This window comes from Pithys albifrons, chromosome 8, assembly GCF_047495875.1.
Source record: "Pithys albifrons albifrons isolate INPA30051 chromosome 8, PitAlb_v1, whole genome shotgun sequence".
Taxonomy (NCBI): Eukaryota; Metazoa; Chordata; class Aves; order Passeriformes; family Thamnophilidae; genus Pithys; species Pithys albifrons.
Genome location: NC_092465.1, coordinates 27,000,966 through 27,020,232, shown reverse-complemented (window position 1 = coordinate 27,020,232; position 19,267 = coordinate 27,000,966). Strand labels below are relative to the sequence as shown.

Below are 19,267 nucleotides of genomic sequence, written 5' to 3'. Positions count from 1 at the left end.
CCGGTATCCCTCCGCGGACTGCGCGCACACGGATCCCTCCGCCAGAACGGCCCGCGAGGTAGTTCCTCGCGGATTGGCGGCTCCAGCGCGGGGTGCGCGGCGGCCGGGACAGCAGAGGCGCGGGCAAGGGTCGGGGTAATAAACGTGAGACTGCCTATAAACCCCAGGAGGGTCTGCGCCGTTACAAGGTTTTGTCACGCTGCCCCGCCGGCACACCCCGCCCCGTGGCACAGCGGAAGTGCCGAGCTGGGAGAAGAAAGAAGCGGAAGGACACGGGAATTGCCGAGCGCAGGACGGTGGCCGAGAAGGCGCTGCGGTAGCGGCGGAAATTGCCGAGTTGCGCCGAAAATCTGTCGGAAATCCCCGAAGGTGTTCGCGCCGGAGATTGCCGAACACTCACGGCCCGCGCCGGAGATTGCCGAAGGGGGCTCTGGAGGTTGCCGAAGGGGGCGGCAGCGGCGGAAGGGCCCGAGGCCGCCACCGAGGCCGAGCGGAGCGCAGCCCGTCCCGCGGCTCCGCGCCCGTCCCGCGCCAGGTAACGGCGGTGCCGCCGGCGCGGAGTCCGCGGGCTGGGCCGCCCTCCCGGCAGCTCCTCCCGCCACTGCTCCCGGTGCCCTTGGTGGGATGGGCGGCGGCGGAGACGCCTCCAAGGTGACCCCCGCGCCGGGCCGCGGTGCCGCCGGCCGGGCCCGGGGCCCTGGGGACGGTGACAGCGGGCCCGTCCCGCCGGGCTGCGCCGTCCGGCCCGTGGGGCGGTGGGGCCGGGGCTCCGCTGCGGGCGGACAGGCCGCTCCGGGCCATTCGTGTGTGTGATGGTTTGATTTTCGTATCTTGCGTTTGAAGGACGTAACTTATTCTGCTGTAACTGCACCTATTGGTGCACACGTACCTTCTTGCACCTGGTATATTAAAGTTTTTTCTGTGTCTGTTTAAAACTCGTCAGCAAACATTTGAACTGATAAAAACAGTGCTGTTTTCTCTCTTACCAAAGCACCATGCTTCGACTGCTTGCTGTCCCCAGGACCTTAGCTGGGGTCACCCAGTCCTCCAAAATATGCGGTAAGTGTCTGTAGTTTATACATGTGTCTGTGGTGATAAACATACGTGTGTGCCTTAATGTATGTCCAGTTCACTTACTGAAGGGCACACAGGCATACTTCATTTGCAGCTAAGGAATTCTGTGTTGTGCTATTTCTAGAAATGAGGTTCTCTCAGGACTCTATAAATGTGAGCCAAGGAGTGTGGGGTCCGATGGTTTGCATCTAACAGTAACTGGAAGTTTGTTTTTGTTTTCTGTTTCCGTGTCCTTCAGGGCGTACAACTGCAACAGCAGCCAGCAACCAAATAGAGGTGTTTGTGGATGGCCATCCTGTGTTGGTGAACCCTGGAACCACAGTACTTCAGGTGTGGGGAATGACATTCTGAATTTTCCTGGACTCCCCATCTTACTCCTTGTCAGTGTGTTCTATAAAGCAAAAAATCCCCACATTTACATTGTTTCTTGCAATTGTTTAGGAGTGTTTTCACTGACTGTGATGCACCTTCATATGACAGAAATCCACTGGGGAACTCAGTGTTTGAAAAACTAAAATCTGCCATGGTTGCCTGAAGGAAGATGCATGCAGCATCGATCCCAGCTGCAAAAATTTATGCAGAGCAATAACCAATTGATAGAGTTTTAACCAGAATTTATCTCTGAACACTCTGAACACCTCATAGTCTTTCAGAACCTGTTAATTTTGTATCTTGTTACAGAGCTGTTTTGGGTAAATGAGGGATTGTCTCTTTAGTTATTAGTTCTGGTGATTCAGAGTGCTGATCCTTAGCTAATTTTATTATTTTTGGTGTGGGAAGAAAAGGAACCTGGTTTTCCTAGCCTGTACTCAGCATTGTTGCTTTTCAAGCTAAAATTTCAAGTAGAACTTTTTCCCATCCAGCTTCTTTTAAAGAAGCATTAAATGGGGATGTGATATAATGAGACAGAACATTGTAGTATATAGTTTGTTTCAAGATATAGCCCTCATTCTTTGAATACAAATTACTAATTTATTCAGGCATTAGAATGCACCTACCAGGGGTGTAAAGTTTTCCTAAAAGCTTTTTTTTTAATTAGCTTTCCAGTTTTGCTAACATGATTTTTTTTTGGTAGAAATTGTCAGAAAAATTAGATCTTGTCCTTTTTCATTGAGTTCTTGAGTTTGTTGGTATTTCTGGCAGGCATAGTTAGTGCTGTAGCAGAGATCCAAGCTGTGGGGTTCTCATGTAGGAAAGGCTGTACTTACCTGTTCTCTGTGTCCTCCTGTCTGACCTTCTGTCCTGTCATCAAAGAATGTTTCTTTGAGTTTGGGGATCTGCTGAAGTTGAAGATTGACTGTGCTTAAGTACCTTTGCAGAGAATATCCATGTTGTTGATTTTGCAGAAATCATTATAACCCTTGTTACCTTTATATTTTTCAGTTTTTATTTTGATGCACTTTTCTTTACGGAGTGTATGTGTTCTTAAGTTATTTGTATTGCCAGTGTCCTATCTGTTAGAGAGAAGTCCCTCTATTATGGGAAAGAGTGAGAGAGGTCAGGTCTCATTTCCTCAATCACTTACAAAAGTTGGAAAAATATATTTGCAATTGATATGCTGACATTTTTCTGCTTCATGACAATTTTTTATTCATGATCACTTCTCAAAATAAAAAGTTGAATGCACTATATTCCTGACCACTAACAGTGTTATTCTGTGAAAAGTTGCATAATGTGTTCTGAGGTGGAACTGAAAGGTCTAACTAAGATAATTTTCCTTTGTTTTTTCTTTCCTATAGGCCTGTGAAAAGGCTGGAGTTCAGATACCTCGTTTTTGTTACCACGATCGTCTCTCCGTTGCTGGAAACTGTAGGATGTGTCTTGTGGAAATAGAGAAAGCTCCAAAGGTATTGTTTGTGTTTCATAGGAATTGCAGTTTTTTGCTGTGCTTTAGGGCCTAGTTTAACCCTTGTAAATAATTGTTTGTACTATGATTAGCACATGAATTTTTGTCATTCTGCTGCAGTTTTTCCTCATCTCCCCACCGGGCTGCAGTGATTGCCTGTGGATCAAAGGATTATTTTGCCTGGACAAGATAATTTGTCCAGGAGCATTTGATGTCTGTGCATTTGCAGTCAGATGTATCTTTATGCTTTGTAATTCAGGCTTCAGCCACATGTTTTCAGATGTTACCACATGAATAGTAAACTTCAGATACTGTATGAATTTGGCTGGATTCAGGTCTGCAGGTTTGTTCTACCTAAGCAGAGATTGCAGTTATTTAGTTGTTTATATTTGAATGCATTGATACCCCTTGTGAAATATTAGTTGATTTCAGGACTGAACACTTTACTCAGTGCTATTAAGAAATTTGTGCACACAATTGAGGCATTTGTTTGGAGTTCAGTCTTGGATTACACACTTGTATTCACACATCAAATTTTTTAGCTCACCCCAACTTCAATTCCATAGCTTGAGCTTTGTGTCTCTGGAAATGGGTTATCACTAAAGACGGAAGCAATGATGTGATTGAAGAGTAGGAGGGATTCATTTACTCAGCAAAAGTTTTTCTTAATTTTGCAGTAATCCTGAGAGGAATTTTTTTTAAGTCTTTTTATACAGGATTTGTGCAAATAAATGTCTTGTAAATGATTCATACTTTGATACATTCAGTCCTAGAGGTTTTCCAGATATCTGCTGAAGCTCTTTGTCATATATCTATTGCAACTGGCATTCTTATTGCTGTAACTACTTGAATTGGAAACCAAAAGGGTAAAATTTTCAACTCTAAATAAATCATAACTAATTTGACCTTTTTATATAGCAGATTATTAATTTCTAATCACTTTTCTTGCAGACCTCTTTATTTCTACAACATGGTAAATTAATAACAGATATCTGTGTAAGAAGTGGGGGGAAAGAGTTTGCCATTTGTGCCTATGCTGAGAAGAAATAATGTTGTGCTCATGCTCACTTTTTATGATGATTGCAGCCAGTTGCTGCTTGTGCCATGCCAGTTATGAAGGGCTGGAACATACTGACAAACTCCGAGAAGTCCAGGAAAGCAAGGTACCTTTCTTGTAGCCCCCTTTAGCTGAGTAGTTGTACTACCTGCTAAATGATGTAAAGTTGGCAGTAACTTCATTTTCTGAACCTAACAGAGAGGGTGTAATGGAGTTCCTGCTGGCAAATCACCCATTGGACTGTCCTATCTGTGATCAGGGTGGAGAATGTGACCTGCAGGTAAAACATCGAATTAAATTATATAGACTTGCATATTAATACTCTTATCTTGGGTGAAATGGTGCTTTCCAGCAGCCTGGATGTGTCTGTTTTCTGTTGTCTGTTCTAGGATCAATCAATGATGTTTGGCAGTGATAGGAGCAGATTTAGAGAGGGCAAACGTGCTGTGGAGGACAAGAACATTGGCCCGTTAGTCAAAACAATCATGACTCGGTGTATACAGTGCACTCGATGCATCAGGTAATGTCCTTTGTTTTTCACTGGAGACAGTACTGAGCAGGCGTATTTGTATCAGTTTGTTACTGGTGAAACAAACACCATGAGGGGTAGTCAGGGGGTTTTTTAATTTCTTTTCTGACTGTACTTTAGAATTTTATTTCTGGTAGTGCCTGATAGCTGGAGCTGGAGCCACCAGACAGCTGTCATAAGGGAAATAGGGAAGGCCAAAACATGAAAGTGAAATCAGAATTCCACAGGGCAGAAGTCATCCCATGGTGTTAGTGCCAGAATGGATATATGACTTCCTTAGCCACAGTTGTTAAGATTTATTTATTCTTGGTAGTCTCTGGTAACTATATTTATGCTGTTCTGTGGTCCTGAAATGCAGTACCAGCCAAGCTGAGCCAGATGGAAAAGAATACAATGTACCCAACTAGTTCTAGAAGGAACGTGTTAGGACTAATGTTTTTGAAACAGTTTGTGAAATTCAGTGAGTACTGAACTGCTCTGGTTTTTGATACAACTCCCCCTAGTTTTGCAGCCCTGTCTGATGAAGTTCTGCAGATGTGTGGTCCTGCATGTGATGGTGCTGGCTAATGCATCTAAAGAATTGTTTTCTTCTTTCAGGTATATGAACTAAGGCTAATATTTGATCTTAAGAAAATGAGATGAGGGCTAAGAAATGTTCCATGTTGCTGTTGTACATTGCATATTTGTTTCTCCTCCTTTGTGCACCTACCAGGTTTGCTAGTGAGGTTGCAGGGGTAGATGACTTGGGAACAACCGGAAGAGGAAATGATATGCAAGTTGGTACTTACGTTGAAAAAATGTTCATGTCTGAGTTATCAGGAAATATTATTGACATCTGCCCAGTTGGTGCTCTTACCTCCAAGCCATATGCCTTTACTGCACGCCCATGGGAGACAAGGTAGGTATTCTTATCCTAAGGGAACTCATCCTAAAGACAAGAGCTTTCTCTATTGTTGTACAGTTTATCTTAGTATATGTCTATCTATGATACCAAGGTAAAACCTTGGTATTATAGATGGACCAAAACCATAAATGGATAGAACTCTCATTTTTATTTTCTGTGTTTTTGTTGTAGACTTTTCCATAGACTGATTCTTACCAGGAATTCTGTTATTTACAGCTTTTTCAAGAAAAGGAAGAATGCTATAGTTTGTAGACTATCCTTCCTGTATTTTTACCCTAAAATGTTTTGGACTTGTAAGTTGTACTGATTGCTTAGTAAAAGAAAATTCCAATTCATTAATTCAGTAATAGTTCAGGATATTATTTTAAATATCTTGTGAAATTAAGCACTTATATGTGTATCTAAGGCTAAACGTACAACACTTTTTGTTATTTTGTTTATTATGCAGTCAGTACATCCATTGGGCTATAAATAATGCACCCTCATGTTGCCAGTGCAGATCCACTTGAGCCACTTCCATCTTAGCAAACTGATCCACCTGCTGGTTGTTCTGATGGTCTTCAGTGACCCAGCTCCTGGGTACATGCACATCTATGTGATGTACCTTTACACCCAAGTTCTCTACCTGAGCAACAATATCTTGCCAGAGTTCAGCAGCCCAGCTGGTTTTTCCCCTGCACTGTCAGTTGTTCTGCTTCCATTGCTGCAGCCATCCCTGGAGAGCATTTGCCATCGCCCAGGAGGCAGTGGATGCTTTCACCTCTGCAAACTGACTCAATTCACCTTGTCCTTCAGCAATTTCTGTGGCTTGTGGGAGGCTCCATGGCAGCTTTCCACCAGTGAACTGCTCACATTGCTTCTCGTTTCCTGCTCATTCGTTAGAGTGGAGCTTCTTCAGCACATGTCACCTCCTTCTCTGACAATATTCTGAAATCTTTGCCTGGCCACTTCATGATCACTTCCAAAATTCCTTGGTAACTGGGGGTTTCTATTCAACCCTGTTGATCAGTGTGACTCACTTACCATTGTACAGCTGATGCTGCATGGAGTGTAGAGAGGACATCCAGCCCCACACCAGCAGTCAGAGTGCCAGGAGGAGCTGTGCTCAGTACCAGTCACTTCTGAGGCAGCTCCAACCCCTTCATGTGCTGCCAACATTGCTTTTTCAGTTGGAGTATAGCAGGCCCTGGATCCTCTCTGTCCACAACTCCAAAACTGTAGGGGTGACCTTGAGTCTCCCCTGGTGCTCTCTGCCCAGAGGCAGAGCTGTTCTCCCTGGCTGCAGTATAGAGCATGTTTTTAACATCTTGTGTTGCTTGGATTGGCCCAAGGGCTACTCTATTTTGTTCAAAGGGTTATCATTGCTTAGGGCCCCATTTAAAATCATTTGTCTTCTGGGTCACTTTATAGAGAGGGCTTTCAGTGAGACTGCATTCCCTAAAAACCTGTAGTAACTGAGAAAGCTTGTGTTTTCTTTTTTGCTAATCAGTAGAGACATAGCTGTTACTTTGTTGAGCACATCCATTGGGTTTTGATGACATCTGTTTTGCCATTTTATTCCTAAAAGCTGGATCTCCTGTGCAGGTCTCTTGACCTTACTTTGTTTTATGGCAAAACTGGCTTTCAGAAGGATTTTTATTATTTTGTTCACCTTCTCAAAAACCTGCTTCTGCTCTGTTGCCCTACATGGTGATGCCACTAATGTATTGCAGGTTCTCCAGAGGTTCACCCTGTTCCAGTGCCATCCAGATCAGTCCATGCCAGATGTTAGGGCTCCGTTCCCATGCCTGGGGCAGTCAATTCCTGGTGTACTGGATGCCTCTCCAAGTGAAAGCAGGTTGTGGCGCCAGAGGGCTTGAGGAAAACACATTCATGGTATCAGTTGGGGCATATTCCTGGGCTGCCTCTGACTCCAGTTCATATTGAAGTTCTAGCATTTCTGGCACAGCAGCACTTGGCAGTGATGTGACTTCATTCAGGCTGTGGTAGTTACTGTGCCAGGCCACTGGATCCACACAGATTAGTTACTTTGGTTGTTCCATTCCTCTATCTAGCTGGATGCAGTGTCCCTCTAGTCCTGGTCGTAGTATTTGCTACTCATTTTTTGCAAATCTGAATCAGAGATCCCTTCATCAAGATGAGATATAAGATCAGCCCTTTTGCTTTGTCAGAGTAACTGTCCACTGGAGCAGTAGTTTTCCTGGAAGAACATTTGTGATTGTTTATCCTTAAAGCTCACATACCTGTGACACTAGGCTGTCATTTTCCTTCCTCATGTCCTCTCTGTGGTCATGCAGAGGGTGGTTTAGACACAGGGTAAAACCACAGGGTGGTTTATATACCCACTACATCCTCTCTCTTGAGTAGCAGAACGCTTAACTCTGAATAGGTGAGGTACGAGTGAGGAGAAGGATCTGTCCTCTTTGAGTTTCTGGACTGATTTCTCCACAGCCGAGATGAGACAGGAAGAGAGAGACTGTATTGCCAGAGTAGGCAGCCAGTTCATCCTCCCTTTGTGCCTCTCCATCTCTGCGGGTCAGTAATGCCAGCGAGTTGATATACAATGATGGTGTAGCCCATACAAACTTCTGCCACATGGGTCACATGTACCTGACTTCAGCAGGATATTTGGCTACCTTCTTGTTGTTCAGGTCTTCTTAAATGACCTCCAGTATGGCTAACTCCCTCAGGTACTGGATACTCTCTGATGGTCCACTTGTCTAGGTGACATACAACACCTTCCTTGAAGGGATACCCTTGACAGGAGTAACCTCCAGAGGGTGAGGACTTGTGCCCCTTTTCCAATTGCTCTGTCAATGCCCCTTTGCTAGAAAGCGATCCCAGATGCTTGGCTTCTTTAACCTGTAATTCCAGACCATTGGCCCAGTTATCCCTACACTGAAAGCTGCCAGGAGACAAAATTCTTGCCTGTATAATGACTGAAGTCTTTTCACATATCTTGCATCTCACTCAGGGATGGGGATCACGTGTTTAGCACCTTCTTTATCAGTTCTTTCTGGCTGCTTCTCTTCCTCCTCCTGTTCTCACGATGGCCCTGCTTTGAAGGAGTCTGCCCTGTCCACTGTTTCCTCCTGCTCTCCCTTAGAAGATGCTCCTTGATCCCCTTACTAAACGAGCCGACTTCCACTTCTGATACTACTTGTGGATTGAGGTGACTGATACTGGCACGGGGTGGTTCTTCAGTGTAGCCACAGTGCCTGTTGTGGGGGTTGGTGCAGCAGCAGTGCCTGACACTGTCATCAGATCCTGCAGCCTTTTCCTCCTGTGGATACCCAGTAGTACTGAACACAACTCAGTGGATCTGGACTAGGTCACAGCACGTTGCAGTAATTTGTGTGTCTCTGGAATTGCCGGGCTGACAGCATACTGTTTCCAAACGTTTCACTAGTTTTTCAGGATTCTGCACTTGTTCAGGGGTGAAATTCCAAAATGTTGGAGGTGCCCACTGCCCTAGATACTTTCCCATGTTATCCCACATACCATGTCACTTATAACTCTCCAGCCTCAGGGCAGATGTCTAGGTGATATTCTTAAGTAGTCATTTAACCCTAAGTAAGACTGAAACACATTCAGGAGACATCATAGAATGTTCAGGGTTTGGAATAGACCTTAAAGATTATCTGTCACAACCCGCCCCCCTTGCCATGGGCAGGGCTACCTATCACTAGACCAGGGTAACCCTTATCCAGACAGACCTCGAACATATGAACATGCTGGTTGAAACGTCCCAAGGACAGTCAAAATACTCAAGAGCTATTGAAATTAGTCTGGAGGAGAAGGGGAGGGTGGAGGAAGGTTTCTGCCCATAGATTGGCTCTCCGAGAAGGTGAAGGGTGCAATTACTAACGGTGTCCACGGGGTGGCTCCCGGGGCACGGAGGTGCCAACGATGCTGAGCACAAACACCGGATCGGTCTCACTACCAGAAATTTTGTCATATCTTAAACCAGTGTTACACAGCATGACAGAATTATACCCTTAACCCACCTTCCAGAGATCATAAACAGCAAACAGGGAACATACTCATGCAGTAAGGTGTGAGCATAGCTCAGGATGTCTGCAGCAACTCTGAGACCAGTGACTCTTAAACTAATACAATGAATGCTTGTAACAAATTTCATTCAACACGCTCTGGTCAGGCCTGTTGTTAACCCTTCATGCCCCACACTGGGTGCTTTAAAGGACTTCTTGTGGTTTAACCCAGCAGGCAGCTATAAACACCACACAGCTGCTTGCTCACTTCAGCTCCCCCTTGCCCCATAGGATAGGGCAGTAAGTTGGGGGCAAAAAAGTAAAATTTGTGGGCTGAGATAAAGACATTTTAATGGGACTGAAAAAGAAAATTGTGATAATAGTGATAAAAGAGTACACAATGCAATTGCTCATCCCCTGCCGGCCAATGTCCACCCAGTGCCTGAGCAGCAGCCCCTGGGTAGACTTCCCCCTCATTTAGATACTGAGCTTGACTCTGTGTGGCATGGCACAACCCTTTGGCCAGCTGGGGTCACCTGTCCTGGCTGTGTGTCCCCCAGCTTCTTGTGCCCTCCAACCTCCTTCCTGCTGGGGCAAGGTGAGAAGCTGAGAAGTCCTTGCTTTGGTGCAAATACTGCTTAGCAGCAACTAAAACATCCCTTTGTTATCAACGATATTGTCTAAATCCAAAATACAGCACTATACCAGCTAGTAGGAAGAAAATTACTTCTGTTCATGCCAAAACTAAGACACTGTTCCTGCTTTTATATGAAAAACTACAAATGGTTTATTTGTTCTTCTAAACAGGAAGGTAGAGTCAATTGATGTTCTTGACGCAGTTGGAAGCAACATTGTAGTGAGCACGAGAACTGGAGAAGTGATGAGAATTTTGCCAAGGCTGCATGAAGATATCAATGAGGAATGGATATCTGACAAAACAAGGTGTGTGGGAGGTGCTTGTACCCACATATGTGTTTATGCAAGCATTAAAGGCACACTTTGCAGACCCAGAAATGTGGACAGTAGCGCTGACTACTGAATTCAGCTGTTAATATTGTAAAGCAATAATGAAGAATAAATGGTAAAATATTTTTTTAATCTATAACTGAAGTTACTGGGTTTTCTAATGTTCTGATTTTTGTTGCTTTTTTTCACAGTAACTTTTTGCATGTGTTTTTAGAAGGAAAAGTTAAACTTTCAAGAGAAATATTTCTTTTTTTTTTCTAGCAGCTTGCAATTATTAGAAAACTTTGTCACAGAATGTCTTTAATATACACAATTGTCTTTGCTCTTAAGTAATATTCATGGTATTTACTTAGGTTTGCTTATGATGGTCTGAAGCGTCAGAGACTTACTCAGCCCATGATCAAAAATGAGAAAGGACTATTTGTTCATGCCTCATGGGAGGATGTACTAACTCGTGTTGCTGGTGTGGTAAGAACAATTTTCAACATAGGTAGTGTAAAATTAATTTCCAAAGCTGGATGCACTACTATTGTTAATGTCAAGCTAGTTATACAAAAAGGGATTTTTCCTTTAAGGTTAGAGGGGAGCATTTGACTTCTAATCCATTACGTTTCCACTTAAATTTCTTATTTTGACTATTATTTCCTGTTTCATGGATTGGACCTTCTAAAGAACTTTGTGTTACCATGATTTCATTTGGAGCATTGGGAGAGAAATTACTTTTATTTAAATAGGAAAGTAAACTGTTTCTTCAGAAATTTAGGAGGAAACAACTTTCATGAATACTCTATCTGAAGACATTTTAAAATTTATTTAAACTGTGCTATCACCACTTTTGCCATCAAAGTCATTAAATCTGTATTACTTATATCTGAATTGTGCTTTCCTCAGTGCTTTCTCTGTGTGGTGATTGATTCTGCAGCTCAAATGAAGTGCTGCATGACTGCTCTGGTTTTTGATTAAAAATTTTATGTGGGTGAAGTAGAATTGAATAACTGTAATTGAACTTTCCTCAAGGATGTTTTTGCCTGTGCTAAAGTAGCAGGGTTTGTTCTGAAAGCTATTGCTTCTCAGATAATACCTTTTCAGTTAAATTCGCTACCTGAGATTGTGTTTCAGAAGTTTGTATTCTGTCTGCACTGTGGCTTCATTAAAATACAAGCTTGTGCCAGTCTTCCTCTGCTCACCTCATCAAATGAGAATTAGCCACATCTGAGTGATAACTCAAGGGGGAGAGACCTGCATAGAATACAGAGAGCTGTTCTTTGCTTATCATGAGTTGTGAAGGAGCTGGACTTGCTGCCTGGCAGGAGTCAGTCACTGCTGATGAGTTTGTGCTGTTCTAGGCCAGTGGTTGCTTGCCACATCCTAACAACAAATATTTGTCTGGGTTAAATGAAAATTTGTTTCAGTGGTTTCCTTCATTTATTTATACTTTCTCTCCAGCTTCAGGCAGTTGAAGGTAAGGAAGTAGCAGCAATTGTAGGAGGGCTGGTGGATGCAGAAGCCCTGATAGCTCTGAAAGACCTTCTGAACAGAGTAAATTGTGATACACTCTGCACTGAAGAGGTCTTCCCTACTGCTGGAGCTGGGTAAGAGTACAGGCAAAGTCTGTCTGCAGTTAGTCTGTTAATAAACTTTTTAGTTTGCAGATCATCTCTTGGCAAGATTCTGAAATGACCAAGGATAGCAACTGCTGATGCATTAGCAGGATTTGTTTGAATTTACAATACTCGCTTATAGAGAGTGTTTATTGGTTGTGAGTTGATACATAGTCTCTACTATGGCAAGAGTTACACACTGTAAGTTGTACTGTTATGTACTGATAGTGCAGTCTAACAGCTACTGAAAGCCAATTGCACTCTGTTGTAAGTTGGATAATTTTGTCCATTTCTGATTGTGTTGTGGAAACTATAGTACAATTTTGACCTTGTAAACTGTGAAACAGATTAAGTTAGTGAAGGCTGTCAGTAACTAAAAGTGTACAAGATAGCCACATTGGAATTCTTTTAATGTCTTGCTGTCTGTGATACTCATGGAAGAGTAAAACACATCTTATTTGGGTTAGTAATTTGGATTGAGAAATCTCTTCTTTCCCTTTCTTTTCCTGAGATGAAAAAATATTTTGAGCATCTACAGTCTTTACTATAGCTTCATTCCTTCCCTTTACTGAATTCTCATCCTCTTCCTTACATCTTTTTGTTATAGCACAGATTTACGTTCTAACTACCTGCTTAATACTAAGATTGCTGGAGTGGAGGAGGCAGATGTCCTACTTCTGGTTGGCACCAATCCACGCTTTGAGGCACCACTTTTTAATGCCAGAATTCGAAAGAGGTTTGTATTCCTTGGTGGTGAATAAGCGTGTGACTCCATCTGGATTTGAGACAGTGCTCGGTTGGAGCTGCAGGCAGTCACTTGAGAGCATTCATTCAGATGGGCTCTTTGGATTTAGTTCACCTTTCAGTAAAGGGAATGGTGGAAAAAGGGTGTCTTTTCTCCCTGTAGTGTAGAATTAGTTCATTCTCAATTTGACATTTTACATTAAGTTCATCTACTCAGACATTTATTCCTTTGTTATGTTACACAGACACCTCAGATTTTCTGTTTCATAGAGGTTTCTTAAAGAATATTCCTTAAAGATTTATTTCCAGCATCAGTTTGCTGCTTTTTGTATTGCTATAACAAACCGGATGTGCTGAGCTTAGAAGCAGTCATTCAAGCTTAATGTTTTCTTTGGCAAGTAGTGTGGCTTTCCCAAACTTTTGAGCATAGCTAATTCAGCTTTAATAAGGTAAATCAGTATGAGATAAATGAGGTTTATAAAAGCCCTGTCCTTCTTAATGCTGGGATCTTCAAAAAGACATAATTGTAAACAATAGTGGCTTTACAATTTTGAGAGGAGAAAATGCAATGAAATTTATGAATGTGTATGATTCATATAGTTTTTATAAGTCTGTGCTATGAGAAGCTGCAAAAAAGAAAAAATTTCTAACCAGCTCAATTTTTCTCTGTTTATATAAGAAATAAGTGGATTTCTAAAATTGAATTGGCAGAAGTTTGAGGGGATTAGGGAATTGAGTTACAAACTTGTCATGGAAGGTGTGTTGTTGTACTGGTTCTGGGATGTATGTAGAGAAATACTTCTCCTAAAAAAACTTTAGGCTTGCTTAACAGTCAGAATGCTGCTAAGCTGTGTGCTACCAAAGGAATGAATGCAGTTTAAACTCCTTTGAAGTCCTGTTTCAAGTTATTGCTAAAATTATAATTAATGGGTTTGGTTGAGTAAAACTGTGTATTTCTTTAATTTTTATAAAATGTTTGCTGTGTTTTCAGCTGGCTTCACAATGACTTGCAAGTGGCCCTTGTTGGCTCTCCTGTGAATTTGACTTACACATACAATCATCTAGGAGAGTCCCCACAGATACTCCAGGACCTTGCTTCTGGCAAACATGCATTCTCCAAGGTACACACAACTCAAAGAGTGTGATGTTAAATTCCATGTGTATAGAGTAACAGTCGAATTCCCCAGAAACAGAATGGAAGAAAAGTTACATGTTGTATATAGGGTTATTTGCTTTTAATCAAATACAGAGATGAGGTAATGATTAGTGTGCCCCAAGTGTGTGTACACTGTTGAATATATTCAGGTGTGTAAAACTTTGCACTGTGGAAACTCCTTGAATATTTCTTGATGTAAGACAGGCTGTTTGAGGTGCTGCTGTTTCCACTTACATGCCTGGTTATGAAGAATAGTTCTACATTGATGTGGTAGTTACTCCTTCTAGCAGTTTCTCTTAACTTTATCTCTAAATTAAAAAATGACCATTTTGGAATTGTAGCTTTGCATGGAAGACTTATGGAGAAATTCTGGGATCTATTACATTATCTGCAGCAAGAATTGTCTTCATAGCTGTGGAATGAATTTCCTGATTCTTTACTTGCCCAGGTCCTCAACCAGGCCAAGAAGCCCATGGTGGTGGTGGGCAGTGCGGCGCTGCAGCGCAGCGATGGAGCCGCTATCCATGCTGCTGTCTCCACCATTGCACAAAATGCCAGGACGAAGAGCGGTGTTGGTTTGGATTGGAAAGTCATGAACATCCTCCACAGGTTTGCTTTGAAACCTTTTTGGGAGCAGCTTTCTTTCACATTGGGCCTGCACAAGTTACCACAATGTATGTGTGCAGATTTCTTTGTGTACACACAAGTGGCTTATCAGGCTAAACCTGTAGGGAATAGTACAAACCAGCAGAAACTTTTTAATAAAAATGGGTTCTTTGACCTGGCCAACTCCATGAGATTTTATTAATCTGCTATGTTCACATGTAGAATTTAAAGTTTCAATTTAGAGGTACAAGAGAGCTTAATAACATCTACCACAGTTCTCTGCAGGATGCACAGCAGACCAATGTCACTTGCTAAATTACTGCATTTTATCTAAAGGAAGAAAAAACTGGCAAGAGTATTTAAATAATATGGTTTCTTTTAATATTCCTTTTACTCTGCAGTTTCTTAACTAAACAGTTGATAGAACAGCTTCAAAGATTTTCATTTTAGAGCTTTTGATCTTAGTTATTCAGTCTATTGGGATGTTAATCCTTTTACTATGCAAGTTTCTCTTGGACAGTCCTTCACCACTCCCTTTCTGAAATCCCAACTGTCAAACTGACCACCTCTGCAAATAAAAAATTATTTCAATAAATGTAGTGGCATTTCATTCCAGATTCCACCAAGTCCTTCTGCCAGAAGCAGCTTCACTGGTGCACAACCAGTGTAGTAAGAGCAGGGCTTGGTCCTCTGAAGGAAACTTGAATATAAAATCCTGCTGTTGAAACTGAAATATTTAATATCAAAACATTGAGTTAAAGAACACTCATAATACATTTTTAAGTGTGGTTTGGAAGTCTTTCATATTACTGCCTTCCATACTTAAGGTGCACCATCTGTTCTACCGTAAGTGTAAAAAAGCAACTTAATTGAAACCCTGATGTCTATGTCAGACAAACAGGAGCTACATTGGAAGATTTGTACTCTACAGAGAGAATCTTTTTTTTCTTTTAAATGGAATTGTAAGTCTGGCACCTGATTATGCAGGATATGCAAAACTTTCTTTGGAAAAGAAAATGCCAGAAAATGTGAATTTCATTCTTTTTAAAGTATTTTTATATGTGAATAAATGAATAGTGATGAAATAGTGGTCTAAAGTCTTTGATGATTTAGAGTAGCTGGTGTTCCAAGAGCTGGTCTTTCATCTTCCACGTGAGTACCCTAAATGAAAGGCTTGATGAGCTCAATTCATAGCTGAGATGTCTTTTGGAGCATCAGTGTTCACCAATGAGCTGCCAGCCACTAGGCCCTGACTTGGAATGTCTGCCTTTATTTTTGCTATCCCATCTTAAATAGGTGAGATTCATCATGAAAACTTCAAATGGCATCAGTTTGTCAAAATGCAAAACTAACTCTATACTCTGTCAAAAATTTCAGCTGCCTTTGTGCTTCTTGTTTGTCCTGTGACTAGTAGGAACCTCTTAAGTCCCTTAAAAATATTTAGTCAAAAAAAGAAGTTCGGTCTGTTCTGATGGAAGAGGGAGAATTCTGAAATAACCTGAAGTCATAATGTGTTTGTTCCTACAGGGTTGCAAGCCAGGTAGCTGCTTTGGACCTGGGTTTCAAACCAGGAGTGGAGGCAATTAGGAAAAATCCTCCCAAAGTGTTGTATCTCTTGGGAGCAGATGCAGGTTGTATAACACGTCAAGACTTGCCAAAGGATTGTTTCATCATCTATCAAGGTAATTAGTAGATGTAAATAAGAAATGCTGCTACCTTAATAGCTGGAGAAGAAGCCTAAATAGTGGCATAAAACCCTTTGAGAAGTTCTGGCCTTTGTTTTCTCCCAAGAAATGGAACTTCTAATGCATAACTGAGATACTGGTTACCCATTTCTTGGGTAAAAATAGGAAAGTGTTGATGATCATTAAGGGAACATAAACCACTATAGGTCCTCTGGAGCACAGCTTCAGAACACACAGACAAACCAGCATTGGTTTCCAGCTGTTCTATCAAAACATAATCTCTTCATTTACTCAGAGTGCTTGTTCCAAGAGCCCCCCAGATCTGAGTGACTGTAGAGTCTGAACAACCATTTACTCCTGCCTGTAGTCCACTCATTCTCCCCCGAGTATTTGGCAAGTAAGGCCTCAGGGCAGTCAGGCTAACAGGCTTCATATTACTGGTTAAGCAAAACTTAGAAATGTCTTTTTTTTTTCTGGGAACACAGAAATTTTGTATTGTGTTAGTAAAGCATTTATTTTGATTTATTTAGGTCTTACATGGCTGTGTACTGATTCCTCTTTCCATGTATTTAGGGCATCACGGAGATGTGGGAGCTCCTATGGCTGATGTTATTCTCCCGGGAGCAGCATATACAGAGAAGGCGGCCACATACGTGAATACTGAGGGGAGGGCCCAGCAGACAAGAGTAGCAGTAACACCTCCTGGGATGGCAAGGGAAGACTGGAAAATTATTAGAGCTGTCTCTGAGGTACTGTTACTGTTATAAATTGTATACTGAGAGGTTAAGTTCCTTTTTGGAAACGCTCTTCATTGTAAAGAAGTACATTTTCAGGGAAATACATGACTGTAGTTTGAAAAAAAGTAACATTTTGTATTGAATCCCTTGTTAATTCTGTGAGTTAAATCATAGTGTTTCCTTTTTGAGGGTAGCACTAATACTGTAGCTGCTGTACGCTGTTGGAGTACATCATGTGTGAAGCTTTGTCTGCAGATCTGCAGGTCTTCATGAAATGGTTTAGAGCAAACTGGGGGGAGGATGCTTTTTAGAAAAAAATCAGTGTGGACTCTGAGGACAGGATCTGGTATCATAAGGTCAAATTTGTGCTTACGAATTGCAGGGAACAAGATGCATTGATAGTTGCATCAACTTTTATCTCATTTGGTGGTAAGCTTGGGAAAGTACAAGTGACATCTGTATGGACGGAGAAAAGTACTTCTTGTCTCTTCTTTTTTTCCTTTGTATAGCAAGCAGGACACCCTGTTTTTTCAACATGGGGAAGTGTTGCCTGTGTAGGCATCAAAAGTCCAAAAGAACATTGTGACTTTGCTTCAGATTGTACATTCTAACTACCTGTGTTTTCAGGAGTGTAGATTCTTCCTGATTTTACTTTAGGTATGTTAATGGATTGGTAATCTAAACTACTATGAATTAAACCCCTAGTCTTGATGGCATTTCTTTCTGTGACTCTCTCAGTTGGCTGGTATGACCTTGCCGTATGAGAACCTTGATCAAATACGGAAGCGTTTAGAAGAAGTATCACCTAATCTGGTTCGGTATGATGATGTGGAAGAGGCCAACTACTTCAACCAGGCAAATGAATTGTCAAAGGTAACCAAAACAGAAGCATCTTGATGTGGTTTAGTTCTGTTAACATATCTTGATGCTTTTTTAAAAATGGTCCTTCTTCATGTGTAGTACAACAAGCATTTTTTGACCTACACTGAATTCAGAATCCCCTAAACAAATGCTTTGGTAGCATGTTCCTGTCATAAAGGTAACTTACTTTCTTCTCCTTTTCCACCACAGTTAGTGAAGCAACAGCTTCTTGCTGATCCTCTTGTTCCACCTCAGCTCACAATAAAAGACTTTTATATGACAGGTATGTGTAGTGTGGCCTTTCCATTCTGAAATCAGCAATATATTTCACTTAGCTTTACAGTAAGATTCTTAAAAGGCATTTAAAGCTTTTCACTAAGAGAGGTAGGATTTGAGTCTTTTTAAGAAAATTTTTCAGTAAAATTATTTAGAATTTGCATAAAGCATAGACTGTATTTTCAACTAAGCAATTTTATTTATATTCTTTGTATCCAGTCTTGTACTAAATTTCTTTTATATTGTGTCTGCGTATACATAACAGTTACAACACACTGACGTGTTTGGATTTCTTTTTTTTCAGATTCCATCAGTAGAGCATCCCAGACAATGGCCAAGTGTGTGAAAGCTGTTGTTGAAGGTGCTCATGCAGTAGAAGAGCCATCCATCTGCTAGAGACTAATCAGAATGCTACCACCTCCATCCAAGTACTTGTTGCAGTTAACCGCTGTGACTGATAAATTTTTTTTCCAAAATCTGTTTGATAGGCTGTTGGGGTTCTTTTTCTTCATTCACATTTTCATCACTTCAAATAGTCCCATAATATTACAGGACTGTTCTTGTGTCTGAGAGAACACGCAGCACTCAACTTACTGTACCCAGAGGCAGGATACATGGTAACTGTATACAAATAAATTATGATACCAAACAATACCTGTGTAATTCATCTAGCTCATGGTTCTTCCATTAAAAGAATTCAGGAAGCTACAGCTACTTGAACTCAGTAAATCTCAATTTGCTAGGAACAAGTCTACATGACAAAAATACTAGATTGTAACTTTCTTCCAGAGTATCCAGGTATCTTAATTTTAAGCCCTGATTAGAATGTGAATATGCTATTTCTGTAATGCACTTTCAAACCACGTTGTCCCTCATACCTGGTTTATGTCAGTGTTTAGTCTTATCACTGCTCCAGATATTTGTATATTCCTCCATTCCATTTCAGTTGAGAAACCACTCAGAGAGGAAGTAATAATTTTGTTGTTGTGAAAAAGAGTAAGACTTCACACAGCTTCCTCATGCTTTAAAAATCAACAGATAAAAGACCGTTATAGTAGTTCAAATACAGAAAAGGTTGCAGAATAGTTTCTCTGTGCACTGATCTTTTATAGCAAAGTGGGGGAGGGGGTTGTGTTTGATATTTTTTGGTTGGTTGATTGAGGGGTTTTTTTTAAGCTTTAAAATTAATTCAGCATCTCTCTACTATGGTGATTAATATAAATTTGGAACAAG

At 41.4% G+C, this 19,267-nt stretch overlaps 1 protein-coding gene across 1 annotated transcript; it reads left to right on the top strand.

Moving 5' to 3' along the window:
• The first annotated feature begins 363 nt into the window (after positions 1-363).
• On the top strand, positions 364-18,688 carry NDUFS1 (NADH:ubiquinone oxidoreductase core subunit S1). The gene is made up of 19 exons (XM_071562776.1): positions 364-535; positions 992-1,059; positions 1,313-1,404; positions 2,814-2,921; positions 4,007-4,083; positions 4,176-4,257; positions 4,367-4,497; positions 5,219-5,404; positions 10,210-10,344; positions 10,722-10,836; positions 11,815-11,960; positions 12,577-12,705; positions 13,705-13,834; positions 14,318-14,478; positions 16,003-16,157; positions 16,734-16,909; positions 17,636-17,770; positions 17,969-18,041; positions 18,339-18,688. The coding sequence occupies exons 2-19, from the start codon at positions 996-998 to the stop codon at positions 18,428-18,430; spliced, it is 2,187 nt and encodes a 728-aa protein (XP_071418877.1). The 5' UTR covers positions 364-535; positions 992-995; the 3' UTR covers positions 18,431-18,688.
• The last annotated feature ends 579 nt before the right edge of the window (positions 18,689-19,267 follow it).